General features: G+C 48.1%; 4 protein-coding genes across 4 annotated transcripts; 3 read left to right on the forward strand and 1 right to left on the reverse strand.

The window, feature by feature from the left end:
* Positions 1 to 408: 408 nt before the first annotated feature.
* Positions 409 to 1,197, forward strand: LOC139055813 (micronuclear linker histone polyprotein-like). Its single transcript, XM_070533359.1, has one exon. It carries the CDS (start codon positions 409 to 411, stop codon positions 1,195 to 1,197), a length of 789 nt encoding a protein of 262 aa, XP_070389460.1.
* A 6,462-nt stretch (positions 1,198 to 7,659) lies between these two features.
* On the forward strand, positions 7,660 to 8,454 carry LOC139055815 (arginine/serine-rich coiled-coil protein 2-like). Its single transcript, XM_070533360.1, has one exon. The coding sequence runs from the start codon at positions 7,660 to 7,662 to the stop codon at positions 8,452 to 8,454; it is 795 nt and encodes a 264-aa protein (XP_070389461.1).
* Positions 8,455 to 12,309: 3,855 nt separating this feature from the next.
* Positions 12,310 to 15,013, reverse strand: LOC139055640 (uncharacterized). Its single transcript, XM_070533169.1, has 4 exons — positions 14,903 to 15,013; positions 14,347 to 14,369; positions 13,629 to 13,670; positions 12,310 to 12,730 (listed from the first exon to the last, which is right to left on the reverse strand). The coding sequence occupies exons 1-4, from the start codon at positions 14,940 to 14,942 to the stop codon at positions 12,512 to 12,514; spliced, it is 324 nt and encodes a 107-aa protein (XP_070389270.1). The 5' UTR covers positions 14,943 to 15,013; the 3' UTR covers positions 12,310 to 12,511.
* A 6,413-nt stretch (positions 15,014 to 21,426) lies between these two features.
* Positions 21,427 to 25,787, forward strand: LOC139055816 (uncharacterized). The gene is made up of 5 exons (XM_070533361.1): positions 21,427 to 21,430; positions 22,707 to 22,820; positions 23,258 to 23,286; positions 23,946 to 24,011; positions 25,527 to 25,787. Exons 1-5 carry the CDS (start codon positions 21,427 to 21,429, stop codon positions 25,731 to 25,733), a joined length of 420 nt encoding a protein of 139 aa, XP_070389462.1. The 3' UTR covers positions 25,734 to 25,787.
* The last annotated feature ends 1,868 nt before the right edge of the window (positions 25,788 to 27,655 follow it).

Below are 27,655 nucleotides of genomic sequence, written 5' to 3' on the forward strand. Positions count from 1 at the left end.
CCGCTCCTAAGCGTCCGAAAATTCTAAACATTCAAGCTAAAACGGAATGCTAATAAATGCGGGATACTTTTTATGAAGTTTATAATAACATGGCTAACCATTCCAAGCATTGCAATGCTGCAAAACTGAGGGCTCCTCGCTCGAAGATTGGCACGCCAAAAGAGAAAGAAACCCGGCACTTCACGCGCCGTTCCACGGGGCTCGCGAGTGCGGCTCGACCGGCCAGAGCAGCCTCGGTTGGATCGCGCAAGGCAGCCGTCGTCGCACTGTGGGCGCGGCTGTACTGGAAGCCAGGCCTGCCACCCGATTCCCTGTCAGCCTCAAGGCGGAGGCCAACGGCAGGGAGACAGCAGGACTGCGCGCCGACGGAGGACCGAGGCCGAGGGAGTGCGCCGAGCTGTTGCCGCCATGACGGGGGAGGATGATTCAGCCAACAAGAAAGCGGCCCCGCCCAAGACAACCAGGGCGAAGCGGAAGCCGGCTGCTGCCGACGATGGGGGCAGTCCACCTGAAGAGGCGCCCGTCGTCAAGCGGCCGCGCGGGACCAAGGATTCGTCTACACCAGCGACGAGGTCCAGGTCAGTGAAGCCGGCCGCGCAGAAAGCCATCACCACCAGGGCTTCTGCTAAGACAACAAAGGCCTCCGATGAACCCGTGGCCGACGCCGGTGGGAACGTCCCCTCCACCAGCAAGGGACTCCCACAAAAGGCTCCCAGAGTGAGCCGCAAGGCTCGAGCTCGGAGCTCGTCCCCGAGCGATGCCTCCTCGGTCGCTGGCAAGGGAACCAAACGTCGCCACCGCTCCCGTAGTCACCACTCCGGGAGCAGCCGCCACCATTCCAGGAGGGGAAGAAGCCGTGGCAGATCGCGACACTCGTCCCGCAGCGGCCGAGGTGGCCGCAAGCACAGAGGCAGTCACCGAGCGACGTCCACCACCAGCTCGGAGAGCAGCCGCGGCAGGAAAAGGGGACGCAGCAAGAGCCGACGCCATCGCTCCAAGAGTCGCTCGTCTGCCGGGAGCGGGACCACCAAGAGTGGCGGACGTAAACGGCACCGCCGTGCCCGTAGCAGCCACTCGTCGTCGAGCCGTGGAGGTAGGCGGGTGAAGTCGAAGGCGTCGAGCAGGTCCTCGTCGAAATCACGGCGGGCCAAGCGGACGAGTGCATCCAAGCCCAAGAAAAGTGGCAAGGGCAAGTGACGTCACAGTAATCGCAGAAGAGCGCTCGTCACATCCAGTGAAAATCGGCACTTGGGATTTGCATTGGCTCCCCGTGCAAGTTCGAATAATTGGAAGGCGTCGTGAGTTCATTCCCGAAAGCTTGTCTTCCTTCATTGGAAAGTGATTCACAATAAATTTCTCGATGAAGGCGCAGAACTGTTGTTCAATTATTTATTCAAGATTTGTTTCCCATGGTGTATGTTATTCTCTTGTTCGGTAAAATTAATAGGGGATTAAAGGTAAATGTAGCGCTCACTGTAAGGCACGTCAAATCGGTAAGCGTTAAAGACTGATGACCAGGATACTTCGTTCATGGCCAACTCCGCGCCTTCAGAAAAGAGCACTTATTCATTGCAAGAAGTTTTTCGAGGACACCAACATTTTGGGGAAATATGTTTCAGTCTATCCTAATAAGCTAAATGAGTTATATGGGTGTTGTTGTGGGTTCATGATTTTTACGCAGTGTGTGATTGTGTTCTGTGCTTGCTGTGTAATTACATTTGTTATTTGTTTAGCTATTCAGGATGTCTGCCTTTACATATGGCATTGTGTACTCAACTCCTGCACAAATCTTTGCGATTCATGTACTGTTAGACTGTAGAGTTTTTATTCAGCTGGTGTGCTACTGAGTGCCTTATTCTGTGTCACTACTCCCTTTTCACGCAAATTTCTTTCCTTTGCTAAGTAAAAAGGAGTAGCCGGCGCCACCATAAAGGCGCCAACCTCTCCTAATATTCACTTTAAAAAAAAAACACACAACGTTAAAGCAGATAACCCGCCGTGGTTGCTCAGTGGCTATGGTGTTGGGCTGCTGAGCACGAGGTCGCGGGATCGAATCCCGGCCACGGCGGCCGCATTTCGATGGGGGCGAAATGCGAAAACACCCGTGTGCTTAGATTTAGGTGCACGTTAAAGAACCCCAGGTGGTCAAAATTTCCGGAGTCCTCCACTACGGCGTGCCTCATAATCAGAAAGTGGTTTTGGCACGTAAAACCCCAAATATTATTATTATTATTAAGCAGATCCCCGTTGGTGCTCCGCCGGCCGAGTGCCCGAGGGTTGGCAACGCTGCTTGTGCGGACAGCGCAAGTAAAAAAAAAAAATCCGTGATGATTCAGGGTAAAATGAAAGTAAAATGGGATAGCAGTACGTCGCACCTCTGTGAAGTCCCGGAACCATTATTTAAACTGCGTTCGCTATATTGCAAAATATTCTTCAGGAGCTCACTATAACGCACAATGAACTGACTAAATTTTTTTACTTAGAGAGAAAAGTTTTCCTGCCGCCTCACTCCAAGCTAAGCTGCAGGCCGCAGGTGGTCACACTCAGGCTCTTGCAAACAAACTCCTACCCAAATCCGGTGTCTCTTAACAGCATATATCCCGAGATTTATCCGATTTGTTCTTGCGTGGCCTGTGGTGAGGTTGCTACTTTGCCTCATATGCTCGCGGTGTGCGGGTCGCTGCGCCCGAAGGTCACCAAGGAAGAGTGGAACGCGCTCCTGCGAAGTCCCGTCTTCGAGGACCAAATCCTGGCCGTCCAGCGCGCCCGCCATCGGGCCGACAGGCTAGATCTGTCAGTCGCGTCGTGGGATTAGTCGGGGGTGCGCGTTTTATCGCGTTTTTCTGGGCCCAATAAAAATTTATTCACTGACTCGGCATACACGTCCGTTCTCCATGAGGCTTACGCGGACGTGTATCGCGACGACGCCTGCCCCTCCTGCGGCCAGACTTCCACTCTAGCGCACGTGCTGTGGGAGTGTGGGTCGACATACCCCAAGTTCATCAAGGAGGAGTGGGACTCGCTTCTGCGTAGCCCCGCTCTAGAAAAGCAAATCCTGGCTGTCTGGCGCAACGTTACTAAACTAGCTAGTCTAGTAACGTTGGTCCGGCGTTCCCGCGACCGGGACGGTGGGCTAGACCTGCCGGTCCCGACGTGGGACTAGCCGGGTGCGCGACGAGTTCGCGTCCTCGCCGGACCTACAATAAAGGTGTCTTCACTCACTCACTCACTCACACGCCCTCCCGTATATATATATATATATGACCGAGAAGAAATGAAGCCGAGCGGTCCGATTTGCATTACTACTGTCCTTAGAAGCCAAGAAACAGACACCATGGAAAGCGCAGGGGGGGAGGGAGGGAATTACTTGTACTTATTAATTGATAAAAAAGCTATAAATTAATGAAAATGTAACAGGACAAAAAAACAACTGGTCGTAGGTAGATTACGAAGCTTCGTGGTAGCATGCCACGTGCTGCCGGTTGCTTTTTCGCCCACTGGGTTTTCAATAATTTATCAACTTTTTAATTAATTAATGAGTACAAGCAAGTGTGCGTGTGTGTGTGTGTGTGTGTGTGTGTGTGTGTGTGTGTGTGTGTGTGTGTGTGTGTGTGTGTGTGTGTGTGTGTATGCTGATGCACATTTAACAGAAATTAAGAAAATAGAACTGACTACGAAGCTTCATTGATCACAGTACTAAGAGATTACATTGGTTTGGATACTAAAGAAATCAATCACAGGTTCCTTATATAGAGTCACTACGTTCACAGGGACACTCCTGCTAGTCACAACCAGGCTACGAAATTCTTCTACGTGTCTAGAAGGGTCTTTCCATCCCCTAACGCCAAGCTGAATAGAGCGCAATCCGTTTCTTGGCGGAGGAGCATCGAAGTCGGGTGGAACGGAGATACTCCTCGATCACGTCGATCGCCTATTGCATGGCTGCTTCCGCCAAGTCGGAGCTTCTGCTTTACAGAAAAGAGTAAGGAGGCATACCCGAAGATTTAAAGCTAGTTTCCGAAAGCACCATCAGGCTTCGCACTTGTGACGAGGGGGGGGGGGGGGGGGAGGGACGGTGATACCAAGGGTCGACGTAATTCGGGTCCTTGGCATGTTTGTCGAATTCAACTGCGGGAACGGAACGGCTCTCCGCAAGATCATCGCAAAGACGGACAATGCTTTTCCGCCTCGTTCGCAGAATCGCAAACTGGCACCGAGGCATGAAGGAAAACAATCTCCTCAGGCTGATCAATGCCTTCGTACTATGCCACCTCACGTACAAGGTTTCTATGCACAACTGAATCAGAGCGGAGCGAGACAAGCTCAACGCTCTTATCCGCAATGAAGTCAAAAGGGCGCTCGGGCTACCCATCAGGACCCATACCGACGATCTCCTAAAGCTGGGGGTACATAACACCATCGAGGAGATTGCCGAAGCCCAAGAACGTGCGCAACTCACTCGCCTGACAACCACAGTGGCAAGAAAGCGCATCCTCGAAGAGCTGGGTTACGTGCGCAACTCACTCGCCTGACAACCACAGTGTCAGGAAAGCGCATCCTCGTAGAGCTGGGTTACCACCCTGCGGGATTCTCGATGGCCAGTACCCGGTTTTTAGGTGCATTCGAGACAAGTTCATAGTGGCCCCTGCGCCCCGAAATGTCCATCCCGTCCACAACGAAGGCAGACGCAAGGCCAGAGCAGCAGCCATCCTCAAACAGATCAAGCAACGAGACAGTAAAGCAAGCTTCGTCGACGCCGCGGAGTACAGCGATGGGAAGATCTTTGCCGTCGTTGTGCTCGACTCGAACGGAAAGATTCCCAACAGCGCCTCGATTTGCACTTCAGACTCTGGAGTCGCCGAGCAAGTCGCCATCACCTTCGCCCTGCTAGGCGGTCGTGGGTCCGAGATATATAGCGATTCCAAAATGGCAGTTAGGGCTTTTCAGAAGGGTTGCATCGCCAAGGAAGCTGTTCGTCATCTTAGCGGCTCGAGTCCACATGCTCTCACAAGCCATTCGATTCACTGGTTTCCCGCTCACGTAGGGTCGGTCGAGGGCGCTCCCCCGAACAACAATGAGTCTGCTAACGAGGCTGCGCGTGACCTCACCGACTGCGCTTCCTCTATAAGGAACGTTTACTACCCTCTTCTCTACGGCCACAGGGACGCTCCCGCTACTCGCAACGAGATTAATACATTTTTCTACATGTTTAGAAGGGTCTTCCCACCCCCTCACCCCAAGTTGAATAGGGAGCAAGCCGTTTCGCTTAGACTTTTGCAGACCAGCACATATCCGTGTCTGTCCGTTCTCCACTAGGCTTACCCCGACGTATATCGCGATGACGCCTGCCTGTCCTGCGGGCACTCTTCCACTCTAGCACGCACGCTCTGGTAGTGCGGGTCGATATACCCCACGTTCAGCAATGAGGAGTGGGACTCATTTCTGCACGGCCTTCTCAAGACAAGCAAATCCCGGCTGTCCGGCATGCCCGCGACCGGGCTGGTGGGCTAGACCTGCCGATCCCGACGTAGCACTAGCCGGGTGCATGACCAGTTCACGTCCTTGCCGGACATCCAATGAAGTTATTTCACTCACTCACTGAGAGCAAAGGGGATGGCGCGTGGAGCATCATGGGCGAGAAGGCAGCGAGCAAGAAGATGCCCAAACCAAAATTCTTGGCCACTCCTTACTGGGCACTGGGCCTTCCAGACAGCACCAGCACGGAACTTCTGCTACAGCTGGGCGCCCACAACCCGCTTGAAGAGTTAATTGAGGCACACCAAACCTCGCAACTCGAGAGACTAGCGAAGACACGAACGGGCAGGAGCATCCTGGACAAACTCGGGATAAGTTGTCACAAGCAGCACAGCGACAAGACATCCCTTCCAAGCGCGATCAGGGAAAAGCAGCAGGTGGCTCATATGTCCAAGAACATGAGCCCCGAATTCAATCAGGGTCGAAGAGAGAGTAGAGCCAAAGCTTTACTCTAAGCCTTCGGTAGGGAAAAGGAAGCACTGTACGTAGACGTTGCAGAATACGAGGATCGAAGTGCTTTTGCAGTGGCCGTCCTCAATACCGACAAACAATTGGTCAGTTCTTGTAGCATACGTGTCAAAAACCCCGAGGTAGCAGAAGAGGTGGCAATAGCCCTAGCCATCGTTAACCCCAGTTGCAGATACGTACTCAGTGACTCGCAGACGGTGGTCAGAAACTATACACAAGGCAGAATTTCGCCGAAGGCTTAGGCTATACTCAAAGCCAACGCGAACTATGTCACCTCCGAGGAGACGGAGGAACGACACATTATATGGTTCCAGGCTCACACGTCCCCCGACACCCCGTACCCAACCTCAACGAGGAGGTGCACCGCGTAGCGCGAGGTCTCACATTCCGCGGCCGCGAAGAAGGATCCTCTCTTGGGGTTGGAAATCCAACGGAGGCATGGACAGAGAGGGACAGAATGACCAGGTACTGTGATATTACAAAATTTTATCAAAACTCAAGGGGTGTTTATCCGCCCCTAACCCCAAACTCGACAGGGCCCAAGCGGTAGACTGGAGGCCGCTACGAACAAAGACCTTCCCTAACCCCGTCCCTCTCAGGAGGATGTATCCAGACATCTACTCAGACGATAACTGCAAACTATGTGGCAGGCCTCACGCATCTCTTAGGCACATTCTCTGGGAATGTGAGGTTATCTGCAGAGAAAATGTAGTCTCCCCAGATGAAGCTGCGGCGCGATGGACGGCCGCGTTGCGCAGCTCAAACCTCGAAAATCAACTATGGGCCATCCAGCAAGCCTGTGAGGTGGCGAGGAGACAGGATCTCCGGACCTCCTCGGGGGCGGCCTAAGCCCAGGCCACGAATTTGCCGGATTGTCAATAAAGTTGTTACCACCACCACTCCTCCAATGTAAGTATGAGCCATATTATGAGCCCATCATCATGATCATCATCATCATCACCATAATTATGGTCGTCATCTTCGGAGGCGGAGGTGGACGTGCAGGATCGAGCTGCAACCGGGGCTTGTTCGGGGCCTCAAGGATGAGGTCACTTCCACCTCTAGGGCCAATACCACCGGTTGCAGTACACGGCCACTGACCTTAGGAATGATGAGGGCGATCTTGCGTTCGACGGCGAAGCCATACACATATACATCAGTACAATTTTGTGTTAGAACCGTACTGCACAGCTGCTAACTGCAACACATGCGATTACGAAATGCCCGAGTACAATTCTGACTCGTATCCCGCTCCGAAGCATCCGGAAATACTAAACATTGGGGTTAAAACAGACTGCTAATAAATGTGCCATACTTTTTATGAATCTTGTACTAACATGGCTAACCATTCCAAGCATTGGAATGCTGCAAAAGCGAGGGCTCCTCGCTAGAAGATTGGCACGCCGAAAGAGAAAGAAGCCCGGCACTTCACGCGCCGTTCCACGGGGCTCGCGAGTGCGGCTCGACCGGCCAGAGCAGCCTTGCTTGGATCGCGCAAGGCGGCCGTCGTCGCACTGTGGGCGCGGCTGCTCCGGAAGCCAGGCCTGCCACCCGATTCCCTGTCAGCCTCAAGGCGGAGGCCAACGGCAGGGAGACAGCGGGAGTGCGCGCCGACGGAGGACCGAGGCCGAGGGAGTGCGCCGAGCTGTTGCCGCCATGACGGGGGAGGATGATTCAGCCAAAAGGAAAGCGGCCCCGCCCAAGACAACCCGGGCGAAGCGGAAGCCGGCTGCTGCCCACGATGGGGGCAGTCCATCTGAAGAGGCGCCCGTCGTCAAGCGGCCGCGCGGGAACGCGACCAAGGATTCGTCTACACCAACGACGAGGTCCAGGTCAGTGAAGCCGGCCGCGCAGAAAGCCATCACCACCAGGGCTTCTGCTAAGACAAGAAAGGCCTTCGATGAACCGGCGGCCGACGCCGGTGTGATCGCCCCCTTCACCAGCAAGGGACGCCCAAAAAAGGCTCCCAGAGTGAGCCGCAAGGCTCGAGCACGCAGCTCGTCCCCGAGCGATGCCTCCTCGGTCGCTGGCAAGGGTACCAAGCGTCGTCACCGCTCGCGTAGTCGCTCCTCCGGCAGCAGCAGCCACCATGCCAGGAGGAGGAGCCGTGGCCGCTCCCAACACTCGTCCCGCAGCGGCCGAGGTGGCCGCAAGCACAGAGGCAGTCACCGAGCGACGTCCACCACCGGCACGGAGAGCAGCCGCGGCAGGAAAAGGGGACGCAGCAAGAGCCGACGCCACCGCTCCAAGAGTCGCTCTTCTGCCGCGAGCGGGACCACCAAGAGTAGCGGACGTAAACGGCACCGCCGCGCCCGTAGCAACCACTCGTCATCGAGCCGTGGAGGTAGGCGGGTGAAGTCGAAGGAGGCGGCGAGCAGGTCCTCGTCGAAATCACGGCGGGCCAAGCGGACGGGTGCTTCCAAGCTCAAGAAAAGTGGCAAGGGCAAGTGACGTCAGAGTGATCGTAGAAGAGCGCTGGTCACATCCAGTGAAAATCGGCACTTGGGATTTGCATTGGCTCCCCGTGGAAGATCGAATGATTGGAAGGCGTCACGAGTTCATTTACGAAACCTTGTCTTACGTCATTGGAAAGTGATTCAAAATAAATTTCTTGATGGAAGCGCTAAACTGTTGTTCGATTATTTCTTCCACATGTTTCCCATGGTGTATGTTATTCTCTTGTTCGTTAAAATTAATAGGGGATGAAAGTTAAATGTAGCGCGCACTGTAAGGCAGTTTAAACGGAGTAAGCGTTAAAGCAGCTCATTGTCGGAGCTCCGTCGGCCGAGTGGTCGAGGGTTGGCAATCCTGCATCTGCGAAAAGCGCAAGTAAAACAATCGGCGACGATTGAGGGCTAAATTAGAGTTAAATGCGTTAGCAGTACGTCGCACATCTTTTACGTCTCGCATACATGATTAAACTGCGTTCGCTATATTGCAAAATATTGTTCAGTAGCTCACTTGGCATACACGTCCTCCTCCTATATTTACGACCGAGAAGAACGGAAGGTGAGGGGCCCGATTTTTATTACTATTATTATAAGAAGCCAACAAACAAAGACACCAAGGACAGTGCAGGGGAAATACGTGTAGTCATTAACTGATTAAAGAAGTTATGAATTAAGGGAAACGAAAGTGGATAAACAAACAACCGATCGCAGATGCAATACGAACCCTCGTCTTCGCATCCCACCTGCTGCCAGTTGTTTTTTCATCAACTTTCATTTTTAATAATTTATCATTTCTTTAATCATTTAACAAGTACAGCTAATTTCTCCTAAGCTCTCCTTGGTGTGCTTGTTAGTTTGTTATGATTATATATATATATATATATATATATATATATACTTTGGCAAAGAAACCCGACGCGTTTCAGAGCAACATATCAGGTACATCACAAAGCAGCCCCTAGATTCATTACAACTTGGAAATCAGAGCGGTTTTCATTAGTAAATGCCGTTTTACAACGGAATTTGTTGTGGGCTCTATGCTTGCTGACATAGTGCCGGTTGCCCTACGCGACAAATATTAGCCGTATGCTGAAAAGAGTGAAAATGAAAAAAAAAATTTCAGCCCACCGACTATTCAAGACAACAGTGCACAAAAAGCGATTCGTGCACTAGTACACTTCTTGATATGCTACGGTTTGAGACCGCTTATGGTGTCCCTGTGCGTACTCCGGCGTGCACTCAAGGCTCAATCTCTTTTTATTGTCCGCTTTCTATGTACAGGCTGGCTGAATGCGCTAATTATTATAAGAACAATTTTTTTACCACACATAATAAGTTCTGTACGTCATTTAACTAAGAAATTTATCTCGTGAAACGCAACGATTAATTTACATTTCTCTGAGGCAAAAATATATTTAAAAAAACAAAGCAACCAAATGGTATTTCAGCAGGCCTTGCTGAAAGGCCTGGTTAAATATTTCTGGGCAAGGCGCAAGAATAAAGTTGACAGTCACTTTAGCTTGGGAGGAGGCCATCAGAAGCACGGTACTCCAAAATCGAACCCAGGCTATCCAGAGGGCCCAGGAAAGGGCGGAGCGTCACGGCGTTCTGTCCTCTACGTGGGTTCGGCCAGGGGCTACAAAGGCCTCCCGTTAGGAGGTCCTGACAGTAGCTCCTCAGGAATAAATAAAGTTCTTTGTCTGCCTGTCTGTCACTTTAGCATACGCTAACGATGATGAAGGGGAAAGCCTGCCCGCTCACGAGACATTCATTACATTACTTGAGATTTTCATTCTAATGCGTTGTCACTTCCTGTTACTTATTTTCTCCCACCAAAGGTCACGGTTCGATTGCATTAATTAACTCTGCCTTAATTAGCCGTACCTAAACTAACTTATCTCTAATTAACACCAAAGGATATTCGTTCAAATCTCCTCCCTCACATTGTCAATCGGAATCCAACTTGGAGATATGGCCGGTTCGCCATATCTCCAACTCCCACCAAAGGTCATGAGTTCAAGTGTCTTAATGAACTATGTCTTAATCAACCTTGCTTTACTTAAGTTTGCCTTAATTAGCACCACAGGTCGTGCTGACGTTTCTTTTCCACCTCGGCCTCATGCTTGCTTATAAAGAAACTAACGGCCTAATTCGCCTTAATTAACCCCAGAGGTCGCGGATTTGACTCCCATCAAAGATCAAGGGTTCGATTCCTTATTAATTTTGTGTCATAACGCCGGACGGTGTAACGCCCGACATCAGATGTTTAGTCCCATGAGCCGTCTCAGGCTTTTGCCTTAACAACAAGACGCACGCAAGAAGAAGGGGCTATTTTTCCATTCCTGATTATCTATTTTTGCAAGCTTCATTTAATGGAGATTTTCATAGCAATGTGCGCTACGGCGACGAGGTATCTATATTTGATTCAAGGTGATCTGTCTGCTAAGTCCTCATTACATTTAGCAGTTTTACTTCTTTTCTTTCCCAAATGTACTTTTCTTTCTAAACAGGAGTAAATGTACTTTCAAATGCCACCTAATTCTTGGCAAATTCCTTATAACAGGTATGTGCTATTCTTAAAGAACCAACCAAGAAACCGACCGAGAAAAACCACGGTAACCATCTTGCACAATCATCAACACCTCCGTTCACAATGGTATCGGGGAATTAAGTAATGATGATAATGATGATGATGTCCGGTGTATTATGGCACGAAGGCCAGCTATGGCGAAAGAGCGTCATGACAAATGGCATTGTTATGGATGTATTTTGTATGGGAGGGACAATGAATTCCTTATGGTAGACGCTTCATGGCTGAAAGCGACTTAAAATCTGTGGCTCCGTAAAACATATAGGTACTAAAAAAATCACCACCCTAACAATCCGTACAGATGGTTAACCAGCGAAGCTGAAACGTGCGGCCACGGTGTTTATCACTGGGTTAATCCCGATGGTTCATTAAACGAAGGCTTTGTATAGACTGCCGGATCCTGCGTATGCAGTTGCTGCTTGCACTCGGCTGCACGAGCACGTTCTTGTGCCCGAGCTGCAGCATCGGCACGGCGTAGACGAGCTCGTTCCCGGTTTTGCTCGCGGCGTTGCTGATCTAAAGCTGCCTGCTCCTAAGAAGACCGTATGACACATGGCCTACCCATTTCGGAGCCGGAGAGAAACAGCTGTGCGTGCGCTCGGCTGCGACAGAGTCCAACGACGTCACTACTGGCGCAGCCAATCGCGCACCTCTCTTTCCCTCTATTTTTTTCTTTTTGGCGCGCATGCGCACGGGGTTGCGCTGGAGGAGTTTTCGGCATACAGGTGACCGACAGACGGACGGACGTAAGAATCAGCTAGCCATATGCAGCTTTGTTGTAATAATGACACTGATAATTTAGTGATGTGGGCTAGGGTGATTGGGTTTCGGTAAAAACATATATACATGATACAACTGGTGTGATAATGATAATGATAATGACGATAATGATAATAAAAACTGTTTGTGTACAAAGGCATCGCGGATCGCAAAGGCATGAGGGCAGCGACCGACTTAACTTGCGACTTTTGACGTCCCAAAACAGAGTGGGTCACGAGGGACGCCGTAGTCCAGAGCTCACGATTAATTTTGACCGCTTGGGGTCCTTTCGACGTGCACCCAAAAAAACGCGGCACACGAGCGCTTTTTGCATTCCGTTGCCATCGCAATGTGGCGCTCGCGGCCTGAAGTTAAACTCCAGACCTCGTGCTCAGCAGCAAGACGATTTAGCCACTGAGACACAACGGTGAATCCCGATTCAGTTAAGGCGTCGTGCACATTGCCACCTAATGGCGTCCCTGGTTTGAAACAAAATGTGAAAGCGTGCAAGGCGTATTTTTTGCTTTATTTAACAATAGAGAAGAACAGCAACTAAAAAAAAGCAATAAAAACCCGTCGTTCCGAACAAAGCTCTCGCCGTCGTCCCCGTACGCACGCCCTCGCGCGCGAACGGCTGCGTGGCACAGAATTTCCCTGGTCGAGCACAGAATTTCCCTGGTCGTCGCACCCGGTTGCAGAGGCGTCGCTCTCAGAAAGGTATGTGGGCCCGCACTCCGACCTCTCCCTGCGGCTTTCCCCGGTACGAGTGTCCGTCGAAGCGGCCAAAGCTCTGCGAGCCCTCGGCGTAGCCGGTCACCCGGCCGCCGTTTTTGGAGCGGTGCAAGTCGTACTCGCCGCGGACACCCACGTTGGCGTCGAAGTTGCGACCGCTGCTGCCGGACGCCGATCCGAACACGTTCAGCCGATGCTGCGGGACAACGAGGAGGGCAGGAGGCGAGCAATTAGGTGAACAGACAGGGCGACACGCGTGGATGGGAACGCCGACTCGAGACTCGTTCTTGCCCGGCAACAAGAGCGAGACTTGTGAGGTGTAGTGATTTTCGAAGGAGAGGAAGAGAGAAGTGCAGTGCCGTAACTGTCTCTCAGAGGAGGACACCTCAACAGCACTGCACAGGGAAAGCGGAGCGAGACTTGTGAGGGATCGCGTTCAAACGATAGCAGGTAGGGATCTACAATACTAAAAAAAAAAGAGAGAAACTTGCAACGGCATCAGAAGCAGACGGGTGAACAATGTCAGCAGATGCCGCAAGTGAATCGTGACGGAAGAAAAAGTGTGAGCGAAGGCTATAGCGGTCAACTGGCAAACAGCGCATATGAACGAAAACCTCCGTGAATTCAGGCATAAATTATTTTCAGTTATGTAAAGTGCAAGCTGCATACATGCAGTACGCTGTGGGGAAAGCGTAAATACAGAAACCGTGCTTCGTGCACATAAACAGCCTTTCATCAGTAAAAATTTAACATTGCGCCGCACGTAAGAAAAAGTAATAATAATAATAATAATAATAATAATAATAATAATAATAATAATAATAATAATAATAATAATAATAATAATAATAATAATAATAATAATAATAATAAATATACTAATAATAATGATAATGTTAAATAAAACTCCTTTTATAAAACGATGCGAACACTCTGCGACGACTTAAATCCATATCGTCAATTATCTCCGTCCTGCTTGCAATGAATAGCGCGTACACGTTAATTGCCATTGGTTTCGATAAACATTGAAACTGCCTACGTGACAGGAATATTACGCGGTGTACTTGCAAGTTACACACGCTGGGAGCACTTACTCGAGGAGGTTCCGGCTTGAAGGCAAAGTTTGGACGTCGTCTCTGTTGGAAACAAACAAAAAAATAGTTGTTTCTTTATCGTTGCGTAAGACTGCTGTAACACCTTCCCAGAAACATTGACAATGTGTACGAAAGCTATCACAACGCTTTCCTTTAATGCTCATGCAGTTTTACCTACTGGCAGTCAAATAAACTGTGCAGCCTGCTTTGTGTAATCGGTAAAAAGAGCTCATTTTAGCAGGTTGAGAAGGACTAATGGTTTTAACAAGTTACAGAGAACTCCTTTATTTGTTTTCAGCTCTTTTACATTTCTTCGCTTGGCGTGTCGTGGTGGCTCACTGGCCCCGACACTGATCTGCTGAAGTCATGGGTTCTACTCCTGGTTGCGGCTGCCTCATTTACAGTTGGGAGGAATTCGAAAACGTTTTTGTACTGGTTTCGGGATGGACGTTAAGGAACTGCAGGTGGCCTCACTTAACTCGCAGCCCTCCTACACGGCGTCCGTCATAGGCCACGGTGCAGTTTTTGGTACATGGTTAAATCGCATAATTGTCTTTCCCCATTACGTTTGTGGGTGACATAAATTTTTGTTTATAAATAATGTCATATCAGACTGCAGGTGGTTACGGTCATATAAAAACACAACGTATAATGTGAATGAGCAATTACGAGTTACCAGTTAAAGTCCGAATTAAGTTGAAGAGAAAGATGTACTCACCTGCCCGGCAACCATGGTGACGGCTTGAAAAAACAAAATGAGCGAAAGGACAGTTAGTAGATTCTTTCTCTTATACAAAGCAAAAGAGAAAAAAAAACATGCATAAAATATTTAGGGCAATTATGTAACATCGCTCTGATTTAGCAGGAAGGCAGTTTCGAAAATTTTGCATGGTGTAATTTCATTTTATTTACGTAAGTACGAGTGTTTTTTTTTTCTTGTTTTTCTTCGTTCTTCCTTCCTTTCTCTCTCTCTTTCTTTCTTTATTTATTTATTTATTTATTTATTTATTTATTTATTTATTTATTATTACGAAGACAAGTAGTATTCCTTAAGGACGCTTTTTCGGTCGTAAGTGCTCTTTACCATGGGCCTGTCGCCTTCGCTAATAATGTGTCCCGCATAACGAACGCGGGGAACTTGTTCTTAAGGAACAATTCTACCGCAAAAGCCTTTTCCGAATAGGGGCCCACGATATTCCATCGCTTACGGTACGTAAAAAAACAAAAAAAGAACACGAGAAAGAGAAAACAAAAGCACACGCATGAAAGCTTACCTATTAGCAGTACGAAAACACAGAGTGACACACGGCACATGTTTGCAGGATACTACCCAACAGAGGACTCTCCAAGGCGCACGTGGTGAGCGTAGAGCAGGAGTGAATGACGGCTGGCGGACGTCGCTCAGACATTTATACTCGATCCGCCTCGTAGCGCAAGGGAGCGAGGATCAAACTTCATTTGGCTATGCCTCTTTTTTTTTTTTTCTTGATTCCGCGAGCTCGCATCAGCTCTTGTTGGTTCGGTTATTACGTCCCGCCTATAGCTGCATCCGGACGGACGCAGAGAGGTTGCCACGCTACCGGGCAATACACCACCGACCCCGAGCGCGTGCGGGATCATCGGGCAAACGTCGAGGCGGCTTCGGTTTCCTCGACGTGCTAGCACGAGCCGCGCGGTCGGGATTCCCCCCTCCCGGCAAGCGCTTGCCCTTCGGTTCCGTGATACGCGTCTGACGCGGGTCGGTCATTCAACGCTTAGCAGTTCCTGGTTTGTCAGGAAGATGGAAAAACAGAGCGCGGCATTGTACGAGTTCATCTTCGAAACCGACCGCGTGAAACCAACGCGGAGCCTTGCCGTGATGACCGAGAGTGATCGCTTTTGCCATTTGCCGGCAGTCAGCCGCGCTGGGACGCATCCTTTTCAGAGAACAGCTCTATTTAGTTCTTCTGTAAAGTTGTTTCGTTGCCACTACGCAACAGCGTTGGCAATGCTCGAAATGTATGTTAGTCACGCCACCGAGGATACGTGAATGACGTGACAGGTTGTTTCGAGCTGTAATACCGCGGTTTAAGTATGTACACGTTATTTCTTCTTGACTTTATCAACCCACCCCCCCCCCCCTTCTCCGTCTCTATACGACCACTAAGTGTCCTCGTTATCTTCCTATATTTGTGTTACTGTGTTTTGCTGGTTACAGTGTTCAGTACAGGAATGACAAAAAAAGAATGGAGATAATTGGACCAGAAGAATACGTTACTCATATAATGGCTAAAGCTTATATTCAAACGAGTGAGAGGAATGGCAGCGTGCTCAATCAGACGAGCGTCCGGTTTGCTACTCTACACTGGGAGTAAGAGAAAGGGGAAATAGAAAGGGGAAAATAAAGAAAGAGTGAGCCCTGAGTGCGAGTATACACAGGGACTCTGTAAGCGGTCTCAAACAGGTGCACATCAAGAAGTGTACTATTGCACGAATCGCTTTTTGTGCAAAAGAGATTATCTTACTTGGTTACTACCATGTGCTCATTTGTAGAGAAAGCTAACTCTAAATGGACAGAAACGGTTAGATAAAGCTGCAAAGCTCGTTATGCCGGAGTTCGCGTGTTTATCCTGCACTCACTTCTGTGTGAGACACGCAGGCGAATCAGCTTGCTTGTATGCCTCAGGAATGTTGTAGCTCTTAGCGTGATGAATGTGTCATTGTCCGGTGGTAAGAGTGCCATGAATAGAGCAGCAGATTCTGGGAATCGAAGCGAACACCGCCGACTGCTGTGTACTCTAGCAATGCAATCGTATTCGATGACCGTAAATCATTCTGGCAGCACCGCCGCTTTCACGATCCAGTTGCGCTTTCTTTCAAGCGCCACAAAGTTCGCCGATTCATATTTCAATCTTTTAGATTGTTGACAGACTGTCAACAGCTTAAAGCAACTTACATGTACAAGTGTGTCGTGCTAGCCACTTGTACATGTAGCCTTGAGCATACGGGCTAACAACTTTTGTCGTCTGGAGAATGAGCGGTTTAATAAGCGCCCTTGACGTCTGGCGGGTTGAACCAGAAAGAAGTCTGCCCCAGCCTCGACGTGCTTTACTGACGGCGTCGTGAGTTCGACCCTCACCTGTTTGTACGTGACCGGGTGCGATGCTTGATCGTTTCTGCTTCGACATTTTAGCATCATTTATCGGCGCTTCAGCGCTCATTGCGAAGAGAACGCATGATGGCAGAAACGGGCCTCCCAGTGAATTGATAACGTATTACAAAAGACTCATGCTGGTAAGCCTTGATACAGGCCTATGTCGCGCTCCATCTAACCCGTTGATCAATCTCTGGCGTATGCTGTGAACAAGCGGTTAGAGAAAGGGAGCTGTAACGGCTGTTTTGCCCGCACGTTCACATTCCGAATCAAAGGTAATTTTTTTTCTGTACATTATTATTATTTTTGTTATTATTATTATTATTATTATTATTATTATTATTATTATTATTATTATTATTATTATTATTATTATTATTATTATTATTATTATTATTATTATTATTATTATTATTATTATTTTATCTACAGAGACGTGGAAGAGAGATCGAGCATATAGAGAAAACCAATTAAATTTCGCCGCAAATTATGAATCAAAGAGATGAGCATTTTTCTGAGCATATTGAGCGATGATGATCGATCAATTGATCGATATTTGATTCCTGCACAGTGCGGCTGTTACTTTGCTAAGTCGCCAGTCCGCGGTACAAGTTAGCGTTATCACAATAAACGAGGATATTTATTGCGTATTTAGTTGACACTCGTCAAAGCTGTTCGATTCGGAATTGGTGAATAAATCCAACAAATAATTATTCTACTGCCCGCTCTGCATTTGTAGGCGTCGTTAGTTGCAGCAGTATTCCGTGGACCTACAAGACGGACGCATCTTTCAGTGTTTTCAGCAATTTTTTCATAGTTATGTTTTCTTCAAAGGCTAAACAAGAGCGAATACGTGTGGTGCTGAAACACTGCAGAGCTTAAATGTCCGCTGTGCTTCGTTCCTTCTCACGTGACTAAGGAACGATACTTATGCGACTTCGAATGGCGCCTTCGCTGTGAAGAATGTTTTTTTTTTCATTTTCTAGAAATTAGATACATCTGTATAAATACACAGCTTTAGAAAACTTTTTGGTGTTAATATTATGATGAGAGGGGGGGGGGGAGCACAAAATGGATATTGGATAGCACTTGTCTTTACCATCTCATCGATTCAGTAGTTTGCAATTTCAGTGTATCTTCCACTCAGTACTCAAGATACGCCCTTCGTCATTGTAAGGTGCGATATCTGCGCGCAGCGAGCTCGTCGCGGCAGACGCGACATGCGCAGATGGCCTGTCCCGCCCATTTCGGGTGTCTCACAACTGTTATGGGCGGCAGGCTTACACAGTAAACAACAACAAAAAAAAACAACGAATGGGAACGCGGCTCTCAAGGTTGACGTGCCAAAAGTAAACAACCGGCAGTGCCTTTCTTGAAGCTGTCTTACAGCATGCATGGTTCGCTTTAGAATAAGAAAGGCGACATTTTACGAAAGTATAATACTCTACTCAAATACTTTTTTGTGTGGTAATTAGTCACTCAACTTAGATACATTTTCTGAGCATCTTGCACAAGCCTGGGACACTTCTGTGTGACTCACGCTGAGCTCGTTCACTCAAAAGTGTTTTAAAATATAAGTGAAGCCACAATGCGATCGACTTTCACGGTCTGCCTCTTAAAAGGTCTACCGTAACCATCTTTTGTGTTCTTATTTTTCACAGCCATCCGGCGTTCGCTAGAAATGTATCAGTGTTGGTTAGGATTTGAATGTTGCTGTTATAGTGTCATCAGGCATCATGCTTTCGACGACGCCGATGTTGTGCTTATACTGAAAATAGAACACCAAATTAATGTTGCTGCATTTCTAACCACCGCACTGCTTCGTTGCCGTATTTTCATGGAAATGGCTAGTATAATGAATTGAGTTTAGCTGTGAGATGGACTATGGCTGCTTATTTGAGATCGTTGCAACCTCGTCACTTGTTTCCAAACGATTTCTTATACAACGCAAAAACCAAACTACGGCTTCCAATTCACATCAACAGGAGGTCGTGTACAGTGCGAACTTGCAGTATATTAGTAAGTGCCACTCAGCGCTACATATTTCCGAATCTTTGCCTTGATGTTTCCCTTAATAGAATAATTTTACATTTGCCTAGTGTTTCTTTTGTGTAACCATTACTTTTTTTCTCGTTAAGCTTCACACATGGCACTGTGAATGGGCGATTGGCAACGTTGTTAGCGACATCCATAAAAGAGTGAAGATTTCTGTTCGGGGGCACCAATCTGCGAGATGTTCACGCCGTCCTCGAGAACTGTGGGCGAGGTCGTGAGGCGAACCATTGACGAAGAAAAACGCGGCAAAAGGAAAGCTGCAGCGATGTTTATTACTCGCCGAATGCTTTCACATTCAACTCGACAATGGATCGGGGCGCGTTCTGCGGCACCGGCTTCTCGCGGATGAACCTTCCCGTCCAGATATTTAGTTCCAAACACCTGTTGGCATAGGTTAAGAAGAACTAAATTATGGGGTTTTACGTGCCAAAACCACTTTCTGCGTATGAGGCACGCCGTAGTGGGGGACTCCGGAAATTTCGACCACCTGGGGTTCTTTGACGCGCACCTAAATCTATGTACACGAGTGTTTTCGCATTTCGCCCCCATAGAAATGCGGCCGCCGTGGCCGGGATTCGATCCCGCGCCCTCGTGCTCAGCAGCCTAACACCATAGCCACTGAGCAACCTCGGCGGGTTGGCATGGGTTCAAGCGGTCGTACCGGTTTGGTATCGCACGGGCCGTCAAGAAAAATAATAATTCAAAGAAAAATAGAAGATAACATTCTTTCGTATAGGTGTCTGCTTTTGAAAGACTTCATGCTGCACGGGCGAGCACCTGTATGCAGCGTGTTACACTTGTGCCATCGTGCCTGAGCGTATGGATTGGTTTGTTTGCCTATGCGCGATAAACAAGCGTCGAGGGGGGATCACTCTGGCTGACTTTGTGATGGACGAGATAAGATATATCTGGATTTCCCACGGCTCAACCTATACGCAGGCGTTGTGTTTTTCAGGCTTTACTATGTTGTCAGACGTCACATGACCCGCATCGTCACACTGCTGCCATTTTCTTATGACACGAGTAGAATTCATTCTTTATCAATGCGACAACAATGTTTGCGCACGTTTCTTCTTTTTTTTATGCTACTACCACCGCCAAAAAAACTTCTCCGTCTCTCTGCTCTGTGGGGTATAATGTCCCTAAACTGCAAAGTGGTTTACGACGGACGCCGTTGTGGGAGACTTTTGATTAACTTTGGCCACCTGAGATTTTTTTAAAGTGCCCCCAAAGCATGGTACACGGGCGCTTTCGCGCTTTGCCCCATCGAATTTTCGGCCGCCGCGGCCCGTACCGAACCCGTGACGTCGTGATCAGCAGCGCAATTGCATAGCCACCAGGACGTGTAAGCTTGTCTCTGCCCTCTGGTTATTCGTAGCAGTGCCAGCCGAAAATTGGCGTCTATAACAAATACACTCGAGGTCTTCAACAGCCTGCTACACATACGCTAATAATCGTTAAACGTGTCTAATTCTCGCTCAACGCAGCATGAACAAATTAAGGGTTTCACATACTCAACATTTCGCGGAGCGAAGGTGACTTTTCGTGTAAATGCTGTTTCTTAGAGGTAAAATTTTGTGCGTGCGAAACTTGGTGGCCGTTGGATATTCAATTCACTGAGTGCGGGAAGGGATGCGTTACACCGGCAGGCTTCGCATTTCACATAAGCGCTTAAGTACACCCGAACGTTTAGCGACCGCTTGCATGTGCTCTCACGGTCACGATGTTCGTACTTCCGTCTGCTTCTCTCGAAAATGACCATGACTTATGAATGACAATTTTTCGTAAGAAAACATGCCTCGCCAAGGTCAATTCACTCACGCGTGCTCCTTATGTGCACCTAGAAGCGCATCTGCGGGATAAACGTATGATTGCGCTAGTGAATTCAAGTACGCACAATCTGGTGATGCCACGCGAAATAACGTTACATTCGGCAAAGTGCAATCACCGAGATTGTCAAGGTGTAATAAGTGCGTGGCGCGAAATATGAAATGATTGACATATATTCCATTCTATGAAAGACGTTGAAGTCGTGTTAAATCTTCATGTCCCGTAAATTCCTGGCTCGCGTTGCTGCGGAAAACAAAAATGCGTTCAGCGGTATAGCGAGTGTTCGGTGAAGTCGTTACCCTCATAAATTTAGCTTTTTAATTAAGTTGCTCTCTTTCACTACGGTTAATATAGGTTTTCTCCAACCCTCAAAGAAGTTGACTAGAAGTTTTGCGAGCAAAAAGCGCAGGAATATTCGCTGTTTACCATCTCCCTCGTTCCTCACATATATGTGTTTACGCGGGGGTGCTGATAAGTTCCTGGTTTTGCCCCCTCCTAAATGAAATAGTAAAAAAAAAAGAGTCTGGGGCCATATTACGGACTAATATATTATAATTTAGCTGTGCAAATATCATATGTATGCCATTATTGGACCTGTTCTTTTTTTTTTCTTGCAGCGAGATGCTGTGATAGCAGAAACGCAAGGAAATTGCACGTCGTCGGAGTTACGAGCCGTAATTAAGTTTTGATTTCTACAGGGAAATTGAGGCAAAAGGACATTCACACTGAGATCTGACAAGCACTGGAGGAGAAGCGTCTTTCCTACAGCTCTGTCAAAAGATGGGTATCTCTTTTGAAGACCGGGCACTTCACCATCGAAGATGAGCCCCTCAGTGTGCGTCCTCGAACCTCAACTGGCCAGGCAACCTGCGATGCTGTTCATTAGCTGATTGTTGACAACGGGCGAATGACCACCAATAGGGGACATCTCACGTGCGCCTGTGGAGTTTATTGTCTCCGCCATCCTAGAAATGCGCAAGCTGTCAGTGAAGCGGCTGCAGAAATGTTTAAACAGTGAATTGGAAGAAACAATGAGTTGAAGCATCCAAAGCAATTTTGGCCCACTTTGAAGCTGCACGGAACTTTTTAGCTAGGTTAGTGACCGAAGATAAAAACCTCGCTCCACATCTATGATCCAGAAATGAAAGAACACTCAAAGGAGTGGTGCAACAGCGCATCTCCACCGCCGATGAAGTTCTGCACCCACAAATGAGCCAAAAAAATTGATGGCGTCCATTTTTGTGGGACAAGTATGGTATTCTGTTTAGGAACTACCTACCTGATGGCTCTATTATTACCAGACAATCTTATGTTTAGGTCCTTAACCAGGTGAAGGAGGCAATTTAGACAAAACGTCGTGGAAAGTTGACCACAGGGATCTTTTTTTTTTTCCGCACTATGATGAACCTGCGCACACGTCCAACATTGTGGCTTCCAAATTTAGCTCCCTGGGTATCCATTTGCTCCACCATCCATCGTACTTAACTGACCTGGCCCCCTTCGAACTATTATCTGATCTCAATCTAGCAGAAACCCATGAAGGGGCTGAGGGCTAGTTTGAGGCCCACCCCACCAAGGACTTTTATTTGAACGGCCTAGAAAAGCTGCAACTGGGCTATACCAGTTAAGTGCATCAGTCTCTAAAAGGCGTGTTGGGGGGGGGGGGGGGGGGATATGTTGAATAAATGTGTTATTTCGTTACCCTGACTCTCTTCTTTCCGGTGGAAGCCAGAAACTTATCATCACCCCCTCGTATATACATGTATAAGAGAAAAAAAGCCTGCAACAAAACAGCGCTTTGCGCAGACACTTTGAGAACGTCGTTTCGCTATGGCAAACAACACACTGTTCTCACGAGAAGGATGTCAGCGCGGTCAACGCAACGCTAGGTGGAAAGCGGGGTCTTTCCTGTCTGGCTCACCGATTAGCGTCCGCTCGTCATCGAGAGAGGCTCGTGCGCCGCGGGAAATACCGGCGGCGTGCAAGGTTTCAACAGATAGCACGCCGATCTCTTGCTCTCGTCCCATCGCAGCGGCGCTTTATAAGGCACCGCGGCTGAGGACCACGGGTCTTACTTTTTTTTTTTCCGAAGAGCAGAGAAACAGCCGGCGTCGGCTCAACTCCAGGCGTCATATCTTCGAGGATAGCTGCCGTGTGCTTGCTTTTCCTGTCTGGTGAGCGAAAAATTTCGAGGCCCTTGCCTTGCAACTTTCTCGCGCTGGATTCCGAACACGATTGACCCAATACCGTTTGCGGCATCGTAGGAAGCGGTTTCCTTTTGTTTTGATCTTTGCCAAACGCTGTTGTGGTCGTGCACTGTATACTGGCTGCTGATGCCGACTGGCTTTTTGCCGAAGGCTGAGTGCATTGGCGCGTTTCATCTGCTGCCTGGCGTCTCCAAAGGAATACCTCGTCTACATTTCCCCTAGCGCTGTTTTGATATAAACTAAAATTAATGCAAGAAGGTTAGCCACAAAGATAATATTTGGGTGAGCATATATAGGTGTAATGCTGGGATGAGCAAGTGTGTAGGTTTGCATAATGTCTTGAGCAACGTACCACAGCGGTGAGCATTCGACCAAACATTCATTTCTTTTTTTTGTCTTTTCAGTGATTGCCCTCATCGACGCGCAGCAGGTGGTAAGCGATCTTTCTCATAAAAACTGCCACTTACCGGGAGTGCGACATTGCGTTGCCTCGCGAATTAAGGAGGTTATAGCATGCACAGCTGCAATAACCATCCTATGTTGCACTCTGTTTACGTATACAATTCTTTTTGCTTTATGTAAAAACTGCTTGGTGACGTCGTGGAATAACTTAAAGACATTGGAAATCTTTTGTGTGTGTGTGTGCGTGTGTGTGTGTGTGTGTGTGTGTGTGTGTGTGTGTGTGTGTGTGTGTGTGTGTGTGTGTGTGTGCGTGTGTGTGTGTGTGTGTGCGTGCGTGCGTGCGTGCGTGCGTGCGTGCGTGCGTTCGTTCGTTCGTTCGTTCGTTCGTTTTCTTGTAATCTTGTACGTTTTCTCTCACACTCTGGGTTTCATGTAACCATATTGCAAAGAACGAAATGACAGAGCGTCCTTCGGTTACGACTGCTCGGTGCTACTGGTTTATTCCAACCTATTGTCCGCGGGCTCGTGCGCGGGATGGTGACGCGCTTCTTTCTCTTCTGTTCTACACATTCTTGAAATGGGAAGCAGCAGCATTTTTTTTTTATTAAGAGGTGCATTTGCTGCATCTCTATAGATGACTGATGTGCTACGCGACTAAGAGAAACGACATCATTCATGTTTATTTTGCAGAGGCCCGACACCATTCGAGTGCCGCCACCGCGCATTCACCTGCCGAAAATACCACCGCCGCCAAGGGTACGTATCGATGAGTCGTGCTCGTATTGATCAACACGGTTGTTGCTAAGGCATCGCTTCGGGAGAGTGCTCTTGAATCTCCCATTCTCGTATTACAAAGGTGCTAAAAATGGTACCTCTGCTTAACGTATCGTTTTGCGCATCTTTTTCATTCCTCCTCAAAAGGTCCAAACCGGTGCAGTTGTTTTGCTTAAGAGGGGGAAAATGGTGTAGCACAGTCAACGTTTCCAAGCCATGGTGGCCTCTCAGCTAGCTCTTCGTTTGTTTTATTTCCTTTTTAATTCTTCTTTGTTTTCTTTCCTTGTTTTTTGATGTTGCACTAATATTGATAGAAATGAAGTACATCCGAAGGCAGTGTATCAATGCATCCTGATCCCAAAAACACAAAAAAAGTGGGGTGAGGCGAGGAAGGTGGGTGTAGAAAAGCCAACCGCTTCTCACTTATGTAACACGATTTTAATATTCACAAACAGGACATATGTAGGCTTAACCTCATATACCGCAGAAGAAGCGCAGCATTCTGATAAGTGACTGCGAAAGCATACGAAGAGCTTCCGCATCGTGTTACTGTTAGAGAATATTTAAAAAATAACGACATTACACCCGCATTGCGGCTCTATAGCCAAACTGACTTCGTGCGAAAAGCATTGGGTCTGATTAGAATGGTAGCCCGTGACTGCCCGAAATCCTCGTTGTCTTCTCCTTCGCTGTCGTGGTTGGCCGACCGCTCGTTCTTGTATGCAGGGTGCATGTTTCTTTCTGTTTTTTTTCCTGCGTAAAACTTTTAAAGGCTGCCTGTGCCAAATAACCCAATTCTAAACCTTGATCTAGATTACTCCATAAGGCGGCCATTATTTCTACGATCAATCGGAGTGCCTAATTGAGTAAGCAACATCCTTACGCTAATTAACTATTTAATTAATTATTTTATGGTGCATAGTTTACGAATTATAGTGAGTGAGTCCTCAAGGCGTATCCACTTGGAACGAATTCTCAGAACTGCACCAGTTTAGAGATGTTAATTTTCAAAGTGAACAGGCCTTGCGGACTCGCCGGTTATAATCCGTAGGTTGAAATATGAGCCGTTCAATAATAATCAAAAATATTACTTAGCGTAATTACGTTAATTATTCAATTAATCACTGACTTCTCGTAGAAGTAACGGCCGCCTCGTCGAGTAGTTTAGATCAAGGGTTAGAATTGCACTATCGTTTACACAGGCAATGTTTAAACATTCGGTGCAGGTAAAGGAAACACCCTATATATAGGCGCAGGCGTTGCGTGCTCCTGCCACAGGATGCACCAACCGTTATTTTCGCTAGAAATGTCGTAAGTTTCGTTTTCTCGCCAAACGTCTGCTACCCTCTTTAGCTACAGTTGCACAAGGCTTCTTATTTGGCACCCATTTCCGCGCACTGGTGTAGTGTTTTACTTTCGGGCAAAGCCCATAATGATGATCAAATGAAGCACCGCAGGGCTGGACTTTTCCACGACTGACTTCTCGTTCATGTGCAGACGCGGATCGATGTGCAAGGAGGTGGTGGGCGGTCCCAGCACAGCGTGAGTGGTAGCATTCACCATGACGTGTACCGCCCCAACCGTGGTCCCACTATCTCCATCTGGGGTCAGGGCTCGCACCAGCGGCACCCAGCCACGGGCACCCAGGGCCAGGGCCAAGTTGGAGTTGGTGTCGGGATCCCCATAGGAAGGCGGCGCGGATAAACATCAGCGCTTTAATTCCTTGCGTGCCAGTCATTTCCGAAATAAACATGTGCTAGTCTATCTTTTTATACTTTGCTGATGTAGCAAGAACATTGCTAGATCCGTTAAAAAATCCCATGTGGTCAAAATTAATACTTAGTCCCCCGCTACGGCGTGCCTCATAATCATGTCGTGGTTTTTTCGCGCAAAGCCCTAGAATTTAATTCAATCGATAAGTCGGAGGATCCGGTAAAACACACTGGCCAACACACTGGTCACACGCAGACAAGCTATGTGATATATATAAGTAGTTTTGAAAGCCATTTTTACCGCTCTTTAATATAACTGGTTCAAGCACCATGGCCCTAGAATGGCTTAGAGCAATAGAGAAACAATAGTTGCTTGCATGTGTTAAATCACTCAAATTCTGTGCATTTTCATTAACGTTAGCCAGTTATGGGAATTCTCTTGGACTGGTCGTGGCGTCGGTTTGCGTAACGTAACCAAAAACGTAGTACATGGCCACCAGGATCGGCTCAGAGTAATGCCCGCACCAGTTGCTTCTTAAAAATTAAATTCTTGGTATTACGGGCCAAAAAAAAAAACTGCATATGATTATGAGGTGCGCTGTACTGATGGAACTCGCGCTTAATGTTGACCATTTGGGGATTTTCGAAAGTGCATCTACATGTAAGAATACGAACGATTTTGCATTTCGCCCCCATCCAAATATACGGCTACCGCTGACGGGATTGATTCCGCGACCTCCAGCGCAGCAGCGCGACGGCATAGCAGCTAAACTACCGCGGCGGGTGCCAGCGGCCCATCGAAAGGTGTCACTGAATGAGCACGCCAACTCTGTCTGCAGAGACGCCTTACCTGACCTCGCGTTGGTTAAGAACATAGAGCATGTTTCATGGACTAACACAAACGAGTTTTGGCAGTGATCATTGCGCGATACAAGTCAAACTGGAAGTTCGCAAAGGCCTAACTCGACAATTGCAAGTCGTATATTGGGACCTTTTTCGTAAGAAACCCAAAGCGGAAATGAAGCCACCAAACTCAACCTCAGATACTGGTGTGAGGGCATCAGAAAGGACATCAAAACAGCGTCCAAAAAGATTGTTACAAACAGTAATGCGCAGGAAATGGACTCTAAACTTGCCCACTTAATAGAGGCCAGGGAAGCCATAAGCCGAAAGTGGCGGGCCCAAAAGCTAAATCGTAGGCTGAGAAAAAGAATCGAAAAACGTAACAAACAAATCGAACAACGTTGTAACACCCTCTGCAAGCAACAGTGGGATGAGTTTGGGCTCAATCAATGGGCAGATAAGGAAAGGCAATGCGTGGAAACTCATCGAGATTTCTGCTGGATGAAGAAAGCACTAAAGCCAACCAGAGACACAGCCTTGCCCTAGCTATACACATAGCCCTTAGGGATCGGCCCATAGAAACAGTTACCAAGCAACTAATTGACAGATACCTACCAGTTAGAAATGATCAGGACTAACCACTTCCATCAAAATACATGGGAGCCCCTCCACCTGAACTCGACCAACCCTTCACCACATCTGAAATCCGAAGGGTGTTGAGTGAACTAAATCGAAAGTCAGCCCCTGGTCCTGATGGAGTAACAAACAGATCCCTCAGCAATCTCGACGAGTCCTCAATTGAATCACTAACAGACATCATCAATGAAGCATGGAGCTCAGACGAAGTTCCAGAAGAATGGAAAACCTCATAAGTTATACTAATACCGAAACCGGGTATACGGTTCGGTATTGGAGCTTGGAGAACTGCAATGAAGGACACATACAGGATGCTCTTACTGAAGCGATCAGGACGGTGGAGGAATACCTGAGACCCAGTGGACTCAGGTGCTCCCCACACAAATCGGAGTTGCTACTCTATAGACGTGAAAAAGGGGGTATGCCTAAGGGCTG

Source organism: Dermacentor albipictus, chromosome 2, assembly GCF_038994185.2.
Source record: "Dermacentor albipictus isolate Rhodes 1998 colony chromosome 2, USDA_Dalb.pri_finalv2, whole genome shotgun sequence".
Classification (NCBI taxonomy): Eukaryota; Metazoa; Arthropoda; class Arachnida; order Ixodida; family Ixodidae; genus Dermacentor; species Dermacentor albipictus.

Coding starts and splice junctions, on each gene's coding strand:
- LOC139055640 (XM_070533169.1), bottom strand. CDS start 14,942: ATGTGCCGTGTGTCACTCTGTGTTTTCGTACTGCTAATAG. Junction 13,671..14,346: donor TCACCATGGTTGCCGGGCAG/GTGAGTACATCT, acceptor TGTTTCCAACAG/AGACGACGTCCAAACTTTGC. Junction 12,731..13,628: donor TCAAGCCGGAACCTCCTCGA/GTAAGTGCTCCC, acceptor GTTGTCCCGCAG/CATCGGCTGAACGTGTTCGG.
- LOC139055813 (XM_070533359.1), top strand. CDS start 409: ATGACGGGGGAGGATGATTCAGCCAACAAGAAAGCGGCCCCGCCCAAG.
- LOC139055816 (XM_070533361.1), top strand. Junction 23,287..23,945: donor TCATCGACGCGCAGCAGGTG/GTAAGCGATCTT, acceptor TTTATTTTGCAG/AGGCCCGACACCATTCGAGT. Junction 24,012..25,526: donor AAATACCACCGCCGCCAAGG/GTACGTATCGAT, acceptor GTTCATGTGCAG/ACGCGGATCGATGTGCAAGG.
- LOC139055815 (XM_070533360.1), top strand. CDS start 7,660: ATGACGGGGGAGGATGATTCAGCCAAAAGGAAAGCGGCCCCGCCCAAG.